This window comes from Olea europaea, unplaced genomic scaffold (assembly GCF_002742605.1).
Source record: "Olea europaea var. sylvestris unplaced genomic scaffold, O_europaea_v1 scaffold1842, whole genome shotgun sequence".
Lineage (NCBI taxonomy): Eukaryota > Viridiplantae > Streptophyta > Magnoliopsida > Lamiales > Oleaceae > Olea > Olea europaea.
This window is the reverse complement of record NW_019236192.1, coordinates 18,521-29,957: the sequence shown is the minus strand read 5'-3', so window position 1 is coordinate 29,957 and position 11,437 is coordinate 18,521. Positions and strand designations below refer to the sequence as shown.

Below are 11,437 nucleotides of genomic sequence, written 5' to 3'. Positions count from 1 at the left end.
TACTGGCAACATTATTTCTAAGGCTCCCGCAAGTGGGTCCCATCGTTTGACAAAGAAAAAGAAGAAAGACCATTGTTTTGTCGTTTCTTTTTACATTGAATTTTCAAAACAATCTCAGCCTTTAATCTTATGCCAACCTTTGACTCTTAATCAGCCGTCAGATCATCTGGAAAATTTGGTTGGAGCTACCCCAACTGACAGTTTATTACATGTCAGTTACCCAACCTTGATTTACTTTAACTTGATCACCTAACTTATTATATTGTGTAAATTTCACATTTCGTATTTGTATTCACGACCAAGATTAAATTAATCTGATTAATGACCAGTCATTAAGTGTGTAATGCGACACTTTTTGATACTAAACTAGCAACCAGATTTCTGAATAAAATATATCGAAATTAAGTCAATGTTTGAGCTCTTTTTTATTGAAAATGAGTTTTGTAATAGTGAATTTTTGAATAATGTGTGATTAAAAAGTATAAAACAAATTTTAAGTTTACGTACAAAATATTTTATTAGAAGAATGTACTTTTAAAAATGAATTTGAAAAAAAAAATTTAGATAATAAAGTTTAAACAGAGACAAATATTAAACAAATAAATAGTCGTGCACTCTATAGCCGCTTGGGAATGTCCAACAATTTTGGTCACAGTTACAAGCGGAATAATCAAACTAACACAAAAGTATAAATTGAGTGATGAACATGAAACAAGTTGTAATTAGACGACCAACATGAAACAAATCTATAAGTTGAGTGACGTTGGACGAAATTTCGACCTGGAATAACTCTCCCCTGCCCCCATATATCATTCCTCCACCCTTTCCTTACTAAGAAGTAAAAACAATTCCTTCTGCATTTTTCACTGTATTACTTTTCTCTTAATAGCCGATGCAAATTAAAAATACATTATCTTGATATTTATTCATCTTTTCTTTGAATTATGGCAGTGGATTTTCTCAGTTATGCAAGCATAAACGAGCAAATAGCCTTGCAAGAACACCAACACCATAACCAGATGCTAGAATGCACAGAAATCTCTGATTCAAATGTTTCCAAGTTTAGAAAAGCCATTTCTAAGCGCAACCAGATAGGCCATGCCCGCTTCCGCCGATCCACCGACGCTGCAGTTCAAAATCAACATCAATTTTCCGCAGTCCCTCCCCCGCCGCCTTCGACTTCTGGGTTCTATCAAAATCCTGTTTATGGGTGTCCGGCGCCGCTGGTGACTCTTGATTTTCCGAAGCATTGCATGGTGGGTCCCACTCCTTTCAACGAGAGTTTTAGCACATCGCCGAAACTGTCGACGTCTGGGAATACGTTGTCGTCGACTTTCGTTTCGTCAACCACAGGCGAGGGAACTGTGTCCAATGGCAAGAGTGTGTCTCAACAATCTAAGTTCTTGATTAAGGCGGCCCCGCTTGCCTCCTCCGTGGAGCCGTCCGTCTCCAGGAAGACATGTCATGAACATGAACAATCCGACAATGTATCTGGCAAGACCACCGGTTCCGGCAGCTGCCACTGCAAAAAGAGGTGGGTACAGTTCATCCTATTAATCAGAAATTACTTCTCTACTCAACGAGAAAGTTTCACTGAATGTCCTCTAACTCATAAGTTTGTTTCAAGTTTAACGTCCAACGTTATTTTCTCCAGTTAAACCCTGTAACTTATATATTTGTTTCAATTTAGTCACCAAATTTATCTTTTCACTTCAATCTGATATTAATTGTCACTAAAACTAAAATAATATTATTTGCGGTCATTCCCTTTCGCCTTGCGTCATATACACGTATCAATTAGTGATTTAATATATGAGGCATAAAAAAATTATCACATTAATATATCACATCATAAACCCCTATGCAGAATGTCCTGTAGGACTAGGGATGTCAACAAGTGGAGTCCAGTCGGCTCGCGAGTCCAAACTTGAGGCACAAGCTCGGCGGTTAAAATTGTCAAGCTTTTTTTTAGGCCCGAGTCGGGCCGAGCAAAGCTTGCCCAAAAATTTTAGGCTTGGTCCGGACTTTCGACTTAAACCTTTTCAAATCGAGTCGGGTCAGCCCTTTTTTTTTATTATTAATATAAAGCTGCTGCCTTGAAAGGCAGCATTTTACTGTGCGAGATTTGGCTCGGGTCTACTGAGCTTTTCGTGAGCCGAGCGATCGGCGACCTAAATCAACAAGCCCGATTGACATTCCTACGTAAGACGACTAGAATGACTATGAATAGCATTATTCATAAAATTAACAAGTTTTATGATTGACCATAAATTTAGACAATTTGTATTGCTAAAATTATAAGTTGGGCAATGAATTTTGTTATGTAAGAATTTCGTGAGTTTTACTTTTACATATAGTTCGAGATGAAAGGGGAATATAATTAAAATTAGGGGATCATTAAGAAACAAAATAAAAATGACTTTGTCGAAAAATTATGTTTATTTCACCTTAATGGCAATGCTGAACAGAATTAAAGAAGAAAAACAATTTAAAATATTTTTCCAATACTATTCAATTGTTCATACCTCTAAAGTTTTGTATTTTTTGTGTAGAAAATATCGGTTGAAGAATACAATTAGAGTACCGGCAATTAGCTTGAATAGTGCAGATACACCGCAGGATGAGTATTCATGGCGAAAATATGGTCAAAAGCCAATCAAGGGCTCTCCCTTCCCACGGTAATTACCGTGCACCATCACTCAATCCAATAAGAATTTCCAAAATATAAATGTAGACTACAAAGTAATCACATTATTTTTTTTATTTTTCAGGGGTTATTATAAATGTAGTACAGTAAAAGGATGCCCAGCAAGAAAGCACGTGGAGAGGGCAAGAGATGATCCGACGATGGTGATCATTACATACGAGGGGGAGCACGGGCATATGCAAGGCGCAATGCATAGTTTCGACTCAAAAGTAAGGGACATTTGAAAAATGAATCATAGAGAGAAAAGGGACTATTGTGCAATCTAGAGATAGTTGGGGGTTGGGCTTTCATGTAAATTACCTCACGCATGGAGGGCAGAATTGGTCTTGAATTGTGTAATTTCAACTCTTATATTTGCCACGTGTTTATATACTTGCTTATGCATTATTTTGTTTTTATTTATATATGATTTAAATAGTTTATAAATACTTCACAAACATGTTTGTCTCACTGAGATGCTAGAGTTGGCATAATGCACCCGCTTGGTGTCAATTCTTGCCAAATTTTTCTACCGGAATTCATTTTTCTACAGGAACTTTGCAAAAGACAACATTAACACTGACAAAACCGTCAGAAATGTCTTCAGACAACATCAGGCCCTTGAGATTGTCTGACCAATTTGCCCCTAGTGAAATAATAAAATTCCAATTGAATGGCGGGAAATGGAAAGAATGAAATTTCAACTAAAGGGCAATAACGGAAAGAAAAAAAGTTGAAATTCAAACAACTGTCAAAAACGCAGGTGGCCTTAATTATTGTCAGGGAATCTGGCTTATTATTCATGATAGGGCCCACAATGATTGACAAAAGTTGGAAAGAATTGGAAAAAAAATGAGAAAAAATGGGGGTCAAACACATGCAATATGAACTCTATTAATTTACCTAATTGAAAGTAGCTAATTACGTATACAACAAAGTGCTTGTTTGGATTTAATTATTAGTACATTACAGCGAAAATTCGAGTTTTCTATGCAAACCTTGAGTTTGTTCGCCTGCCTAATTTCAAACGTACATAATTTTTTATCTGTTACTTCAAAATGTCGAGACTTTGATGACAACTTGGCACTTCATTACAAACAAAATGTCGAGTAATATGTGTCATTCTCAAACGAAATGTCGAGTAATACATGATTCTCGTATTACCTCCATTTAGTTAACTCCTTTATTGAAACAATTATAGTCTTTTAAATGGGCCACAGTATTTTGGTAATCGACATGAGTCTTTCAAATAGACCGTGATCATTTTTTGTAAATGACCAGAGTCTTTCAAATAGATTGCAGTTGATTTTATTTAACTACTTGAATTGTGTTTAAATACTATACAGTCATAAACAACGTAAATAATCCCAAATATTCATTTCAAAGGCACCAATTCAAGAACCATCATCTCTCCAACTAGTTTCCCTTCACCGTCCAAGTCAAAAGTATCTCCCCGGGGCATAATCCAATGGTGTAAAGGACAGGAGTAAGATAGTCTCAATCTTGCTGACAGTGACAATGTGAGGGTTCGATTCATGAGATGTGGAATTTGATTCTTTTGTGAGCACCAGTGTATAGATGAGCTCTTGTTCTCTGATCTATTAGGGTATATCTTGCAATTTAACTTCTTCACGATATTCCAGGAGCAGGACCGTGGAGGTCCTCAAGTTTGGGATTCAACCTTTTAATAAAATGACAAAAAACATTGTGTAAAAATTTGATGTGGCCCATGTGGGGACGGACGTGACCAACGTTGGTGTAAAAGCCACAGTAGGGCAGAGAGTCTGAAAAGCTATCTACAATGGCGCTGGAGCTTTGCCATTAGAGTTGCATTCGAACCTTAATCAAATCAAGAGTACTAAGTACTGCATCTTGCGACGGTGGATGCAATTTGTCCTTCAAAAAATCCATTAAAACCCATGTCGATTGAACAAAAAAATGACAGAAAATTTTGAAATGCTCACAAATAATGTGGGACCCACTTGTATTATAAAAAAAAAAAAAAAAAAAAAAACCCCCTCGTACCCTCCTCGGTGTATGTGTCTTCGGTGTGTATCACAACCCGACCAAGAAATGCAAATGGAGGCCAAAAGCTATAGGGGAAAAGTAGGGAGTATTTAGCCGTTGTGACATGCAGAGGAAAGGAAAATGTTGTGAATAAAAAGAAGGTGGATAATGCTGGGGAAAGAAGTATTAGGTCTTTATTTTTTCTTTTCTTTTGTTTTTCTTTTTGTTTTGTTCAAACAAGATGGTATATTCGTCATTTCATAATTTTTAATTGAGAAAATAAATGAAAATGACTTTTTTTTGTAATGAAAGGTGAAAATAATGATGAAAATATCAAATAATAAAAATAAAAAATAGTAACGTTTTGCAAAATAATATTGAAAGATAAAAATATTTTGTGTTAATTATCTTAAAGGGGATGTATTCAACTGGGACTTTTGAAAACTTTGATGAACTTTTTTAAGTGATGACCTCAGCAAATTTTTTGGATCTTTTATAAATTTGTGTTGAATTTTATAGACTTCTATAGACTTTTATTTTAAAATTTTTATAAACTTTTGTAAAATTTAAAAGATTTTTGAAAATTTTCATTTGAAATAGAATTCACGTGGATCTAATACAATGGTGTAAAATTCTCACATACAAGGTGTTGGTTTCTACAATTTCCCTCTTACTTCCCCTACTTCTTCCTATATAATATAAAAAAAAATTAAAAGAATAAAAAATTAAGAACTTAAATAAATAAATAATAATCAAAATTACACATATATATATATGATAAACAATAAATTTAATATTCAATATTATTAATATAATATACTTTTAAAAATAAATAAAAATTAATATATTTTAGTACTTTCTGTTTAAAAGTTAATACTCCAAATAATTTTATAAAAATTTTTAGAAATCAGTAAAATTTGAATAGTTCAAGACTTATAGAGACTTTAAAAAAAAGTTTTAATTGAATATATCGTAACTTTTAAAGATTTTTTAAAAGTCTCAATTAAATATATGAATAATTTTAGAGAGTTTCAAAAAATCGACATTGAATACTCCCATAAAATTATTAAAAATTTATATTGAATAGACTCCTTAAGTTTCCTCATTATTAACCTGTCATCTGCTAGACGTGTTGAGCGTTGGATATATAATTGCCAACCTTTCCTGCCCATTATCAAGATACTTGATTGATTGATTTAAACTAATAAAGGGTTCATAATAAAAAAAAAAAAAAGAAGAAAAAAAAAGATTGAACATCAATCTTAAGGATCCCATCGTCCCGTCTCTAGAGCTTTGTGAGGGAGGTAAAACACAGAATGTGCCCTAACAGGTCAAGGAACGAGAACTACATGTACACTATACCTACAAGAAGTTCAATTTCATGTTTCAGGAATCGAACCCCCCACATTGCAATTATCAGTAAGACATGAGATAAACTCACTTTTATCCTTTACTTCACTAGGTTATGCCTTGGGGGCAATAAAGGGGTTCATAATTCCTTACAGTAGAAGTTGACAGAGAAAAAGAGAGAAGAAAATAAATGAAAAATAAAAAAGAAGCATTTTACTGTCAAGCACTTTGGCACGATTCTTGGACTTGAGCGAAAATTGTTCACCAGAAAGCTTCTTTTTTCCTTCCAAGCTTCTTTTTTCCTTCCCTATTTAGGTTCTTCTCTCTCTCTCTCTCTCTCTTCACGCAGGCACACACTAAATCAGTCCAATTCCACTCACCGAGTCAGGCATGATCTCTGATTTAAGAACCCTTCATTTTTATTTCGGATTTTTTGTGAGTTTCTCTCTTTCTCAATGACCCCATTTATATGAATTCGCGTTGATTTGACTGTGAGTTTTCTTTTTGTGGCCTTTTGTTATTATCTCTTCCTTTTTTTGGTCGAGATTTGGGAAAGCTTGTGGAAGAAAAGAAATGGAAATGCTTTATTTACAAGAACTCAGATTTGTTTTAGTATCTTTATCTCCTGAAAGGAGGGGCAAAAGTAAGAAATAAACACACAAAAAGATTCGGTCGTTACAAATTACATATTCTGTTTTGTTACGTTTATGGTCGGATGTTTGAAAGTTAGGAGTGGGATTATTATTTTGGTGATTTAATTATTTCTAATGGATAGAGGGGTTGAAAATCTGCTTTCTGCAAGAAAGCTGTTGAATGCTAGCATGGAGAAGTCAAAGGCATTGGGGTTAACTTTAGTGAAAACCGAGGTCAGATTAGATGAAATTAACCAAAGATTACCATCTTTGGAAGTCTCCATCAGGCCAATAATGGCTCAAGGGGAGGCCCTTGGTACAGTTGGGGGTCATATAAATCGAGCCGTGGTCCCAGCTGCTGCAGTTCTTAAGGTTTTTGACGCCATTCATGGACTTGAGAAATCATTATCTGATCCTCAATCTGATCTCGCTGGGTATCTTGGGGTGCTTAAGCGACTTGTGGAGGCATCCAGGTTCCTGGGGGAGAATTGTGGGATGGCAATTCAATGGTTAGCCGATATTGTTGAGTACCTGGAGGATCATGAAGTGGCGGATAACAAGTTTATTTCAGGTTTGAAGAAAGCACTGGAGCGTCTTCGTGAATTGGAAGTGGGGGAGGAAAAGGGTCGTCTTGATGGTGGGCTTCTTGAGGTTGCTTTGGACAGGTTGGAGAATGAGTATCGGCGGCTTTTGACAGAAAACAGTGTTCCATTGCCAATGTCGTCACCGACATCACCAGGTGGGCAAGCCTGCATTGCGCCGTCCCCTTTACCTGTGGCTGTTATACAGAAGCTGCAGGCTATTCTTGGGAGATTGATTGCAAATAACAGGTTTGACAGGTGCCTTTCCATTTATGTTGAGGTTCGAAGTTCGAATGTCCGGGCAAGTTTGCAGGCACTTAATTTGGATTATCTTGAGATATCAGTCTCCGAATTCAATAATGTGGCGAGCATAGAGGGTTATATAGCTCAGTGGGGCAAGCATTTGGAGTTCGCTGTGAAGCACCTGCTTGAGTCCGAGTACAAACTTTGTAATGATGTGTTTGAGAGAATGGGGTTGGATGTTTGGAAGAGCCGTTTTGCTGATATAGCTGCCCAGGCAGGTATTCTTGCATTCTTACAATTTGGGAAAACTGTAACAGAAAGTAAAAAGGATCCTATCAAGCTATTGAAGTTGTTGGATATCTTTGCAGCCTTAAGCAAGCTGAGATTGGATTTCAACCGTCTCTTTGGTGGAGCAGCCTGCGCTGAGATCCAAAATTGGACGAGAGATCTCATCAAGGGGTTGGTTCAAGGGGCTTGTGAAATATTTTGGGAGCTTTCAATTCAAGTTGAATTGCAAAGACATACTCCACCTCCTTTGGATGGTAGGATTCCAAGAGTGGTGACATTTATTACTGATTACTGTAATAAGTTGCTTGCGGATGACTACAAGCCAATCCTTGCTCAAGTTCTGGTTATTGAAAGAAGTTGGAAGCACGAAAAATTCCAAGAAGGAATCCTTATAAATGAACTTCTGAATTTAGTTAAATCCATTGAGCTGAACGTGGAGACATGGTCGAGGGCTTATGAAGATGTTGTTTTGTCCTATATATTCTTGATGAACACTCACTGGCATTTATACAAGCATCTGAAAGACACGAAGATTGGTACCCTATTGGGCGACTCTTGGTTGAGGGAACATGAACAGTACAAGGACTACTATTCTGCTCTATACTTGAGAGAGAGCTGGGGTAAACTTCCTGCGCTTTTGAGTCGGGAAGGTCTGATTTTGTTCTCTGGAGGGCATGCAACTGCCCGTGATCTTGTGAAAAAGAGATTAAAATCTTTTAATGAAGCTTTTGATGACATGCATATGAAACAGTGCAACTGGGTTATTTTGGACAAAGATCTGCAGGAGAAAACGCGCCATGTTATAATTCAGACTATAGTGCCTGTTTATCGTAGTTACATGCAAAATTATGGGCCTTTGGTTGAACAAGACCCGAGTGCAAGCAAATATGCAAAGTATACAGTTCAGTCATTGGAGAAAATGTTCAACTCTCTTTTTCAGCCGAAGCCAGTGAAACAAGGCAGTTTAAGAGTGAGACAGCAGAGTGGGAAACTTAACAACGGCGTTGCAGATCAGTACCAAACTTCTCCAACTGTGAGATGAACGCTTCCTAAAAATAACTAAATTGCACAGTTAAAGGAAACGCTTAACAAGTGCTTTCCCGTATGATGATTTACTATCTTCTGTATATATTGGCTCTGGGAGGACGTGATAACCAACATATGTGTCCTGTTCAGATTCAAATACTAGAGGCAGAAAATTGGTTGGTTCCGACTTCTGAGCTTAGTTACCTAAATTTCTGGCAAACTGAACCGTCTGGACTTCCAAGGCTTTACCGAGGCGTTCTGTACTTGAAGCACCAACTATATGAAGAGTCTACTCTTACTTCAGTTATTGATTCAGATATGTAGAGGAAATTTACACCTAAAGCTGTTCATTTTTCACATATTTCGCTCTTTGATTCATTTTTAGGTAAGTAGCAGTATAAATTCGTGCATTTTTTATCTGTATGTGCAATTACTTTTGTACAAGTTGCATCAAGAGCTAGAGTAATCGTTCAATCATCTCTTCATGATTTGGGAGAAGAAATGATGATCTAATTGTATGCTTGTAGAAGTCTAAAACCACAAGGGTTTTGGAGCCGGAGTCTCACTTGAACGATAGAATAAAATACTTAATTCATCTACTATTACATTACTCATCTTATTCTACTCTGTTGAGATTGATAATGAGATGATCGTTATTATGAATCGTTTAGGCGTTTAATATCACGGTTTAACATCTTATGGATCCTTTTCAGCATTTCAGAATTCCCTCCCTGCCGGAAGACTAGGACCATTTGTGTTCTTTTTCGTCGGGGACGCATTCCTTGATTTCTTTCGTATGGTTTCATCATCATCGGTTGATAAAAAGTTTCGAGTTGTGTTCTGTGTTATAGAATGTGACATTGGAGTTGTCACAAGTTTTCTTGTTGCGCTTTGTCATATTCCGTTAGGGAGTTATTGTGGTTTCTTCATTTGCCATGTACGGTTGAAATTTATTTTATATATTTATTTATTTTTTGTGTTGCTTATTTTTAGCTCATATTTATAAATTGTTCACTTTTTATTTATATATTTCGAGGTATTCACAAGTATTATTATATTATCCACACCATTCATTTCTAAACTATTTATAAATACCTTCTAAGGGTTCGTTTGGCATAACTTTGCTCTTGAATTTTATAGAAAAACTTTTAGAGAAAATTACTTTAATTTTTGTTTGAAAATTAATTTTTAAAATAGCTTCATATTTCAAAAGTATTTTTAGATTTCCTCTAAAAGTAATAATTAAAAGAAGCGTTGTTCATAAAATTAATCAAATATCCTTTAAAAGCAATTTTTGGACCACAAAATCTTATTTTGATTTTTCAAAAGCAATGCAAAATGGGTCCTAAACAAATCACAAAACTATTTTTCGATATTCGAGCGACCAATTTACAAATGATCGTAGAAGGATTTTTTCAATTTTTGCTCGAACTGAAAGCATAATAAAAGACGAGGTGAGGATGATTTCGCTCATCGATTTTTTTAAAGAAAATATTTTATCAAGATGTCACTGTCTTGGTCGAACTTTAAAGTTTATTTTTAAAATACTATGTAATTGAAAATAAATTTTAAACGGGTTCAAACATAAATAAAGTAGAAAGAAGAGAAAAGTTAAATTACTAAAGGGAATTTGTATAGGTTTACTTAAGGATATTTTTATAATTAAATCAAATTGATTTTCATTAGGATCTGTAAAAATAGAATAATTAGCTTTTTTTTTTTTTTTTTTGGGAGAAAAACGAAAAACAAGGAATCTAACTGTATCAAAATTGGACAGTTATGATCTACACATTTTCGAGTTAATTACTTGATTGATCGTTGAACTTTATGTACGGCTTTTAGGGGGTTATTGAACCTCAAAAATTTCCTCGTTAGTTATTGAACTTTGCAAAATATAATCACATGCATCACTCACTCAACTAATAGTTAAAAAGTCGATGGATCTGCTAACATGGCTAACGAAACTAAATACGTGATAATCTATTTTTCACTTGGTGTCTACATCATTAGCAATTTAAAAATTGAGTGATAGACGAGATAACAAATTACAGAGTTCAGAGACTAATGAGGTAATTTTTAAAAGTTCAATGACCTGATGAAAGCTTTATGCAATGTTCAGCGATGATTCAAGTAATTAACCCTCATTTTTATGAGATATGTACAATTGTCAAACTTTATGCAAATATTCACCTAAGCTATTGCTTAGCATGAAAGTTTTGCCTTGAGCTCATCTACCACAACATCAATGAACTTTTTAGTGAGGGGCGGAGCCCCATTAGGCCCAGTGCGGGCAGATGCCCGCACTGAACTTTTGGGCTAGCCCAAATTTTTTTTTTTTTTTTAAAGCCTAGTTAACAGCAACCCAAGTGAAGTAACCACAGCCCATAACCCGTTTACCGACCCAGACCCATGACCCATCAATTAAATAACCCGTTTGAAATCAACATCTAACCAAACCCGTTTGAAATCAAAAATCTAATCAAAACCTAATCAAAATCGCGTCTCTCTCCCCATCTCTCGCCTCAGGGTCGCCTGCTTCTCCCGGACTCTCGCCGGCTCTTCTACTTCCAGTCCTCCACCGGTGGCCACATCTCCTGGATTAGTGTATCAAATATCCCCAAAGT

The 11,437-nt window shown here is 35.7% G+C and overlaps 2 protein-coding genes across 3 annotated transcripts; both read left to right on the top strand.

Moving 5' to 3' along the window:
- The first annotated feature begins 847 nt into the window (after positions 1-847).
- Positions 848-3,109, top strand: LOC111378634 (probable WRKY transcription factor 11). Its single transcript, XM_023001868.1, has 4 exons — positions 848-868; positions 952-1,534; positions 2,553-2,678; positions 2,772-3,109. The coding sequence occupies exons 2-4, from the start codon at positions 1,020-1,022 to the stop codon at positions 2,929-2,931; spliced, it is 801 nt and encodes a 266-aa protein (XP_022857636.1). The 5' UTR covers positions 848-868; positions 952-1,019; the 3' UTR covers positions 2,932-3,109.
- Positions 3,110-6,271: 3,162 nt separating this feature from the next.
- Positions 6,272-9,799, top strand: LOC111378632 (exocyst complex component EXO70A1-like). Of its 2 annotated transcripts, none has more exons than XM_023001867.1 (2): positions 6,272-7,777; positions 7,868-9,418. In XM_023001867.1, exons 1-2 carry the CDS (start codon positions 6,811-6,813, stop codon positions 8,827-8,829), a joined length of 1,929 nt encoding a protein of 642 aa, XP_022857635.1. In that variant the 5' UTR covers positions 6,272-6,810; the 3' UTR covers positions 8,830-9,418. The 2 variants fall into 2 exon arrangements, with proteins under 2 accessions (XP_022857635.1, XP_022857634.1); XM_023001866.1 differs by adding an exon at positions 9,535-9,799 and having other exon boundaries at positions 6,273-9,198.
- The last annotated feature ends 1,638 nt before the right edge of the window (positions 9,800-11,437 follow it).

What these genes read in the sequence shown, in the direction of transcription:
- LOC111378634 (XM_023001868.1), top strand. Translation starts at nt 1,020, where the DNA reads ATGCTAGAATGCACAGAAATCTCTGATTCAAATGTTTCCAAGTTTAGA. An exon ending in AGCTGCCACTGCAAAAAGAG is followed by an intron (nt 1,535 to 2,552) that starts GTGGGTACAGTT and finishes TTTTTTGTGTAG; the next exon opens with AAAATATCGGTTGAAGAATA. An exon ending in AAGGGCTCTCCCTTCCCACG is followed by an intron (nt 2,679 to 2,771) that starts GTAATTACCGTG and finishes TTTATTTTTCAG; the next exon opens with GGGTTATTATAAATGTAGTA.
- LOC111378632 (XM_023001866.1), top strand. Translation starts at nt 6,811, where the DNA reads ATGGATAGAGGGGTTGAAAATCTGCTTTCTGCAAGAAAGCTGTTGAAT.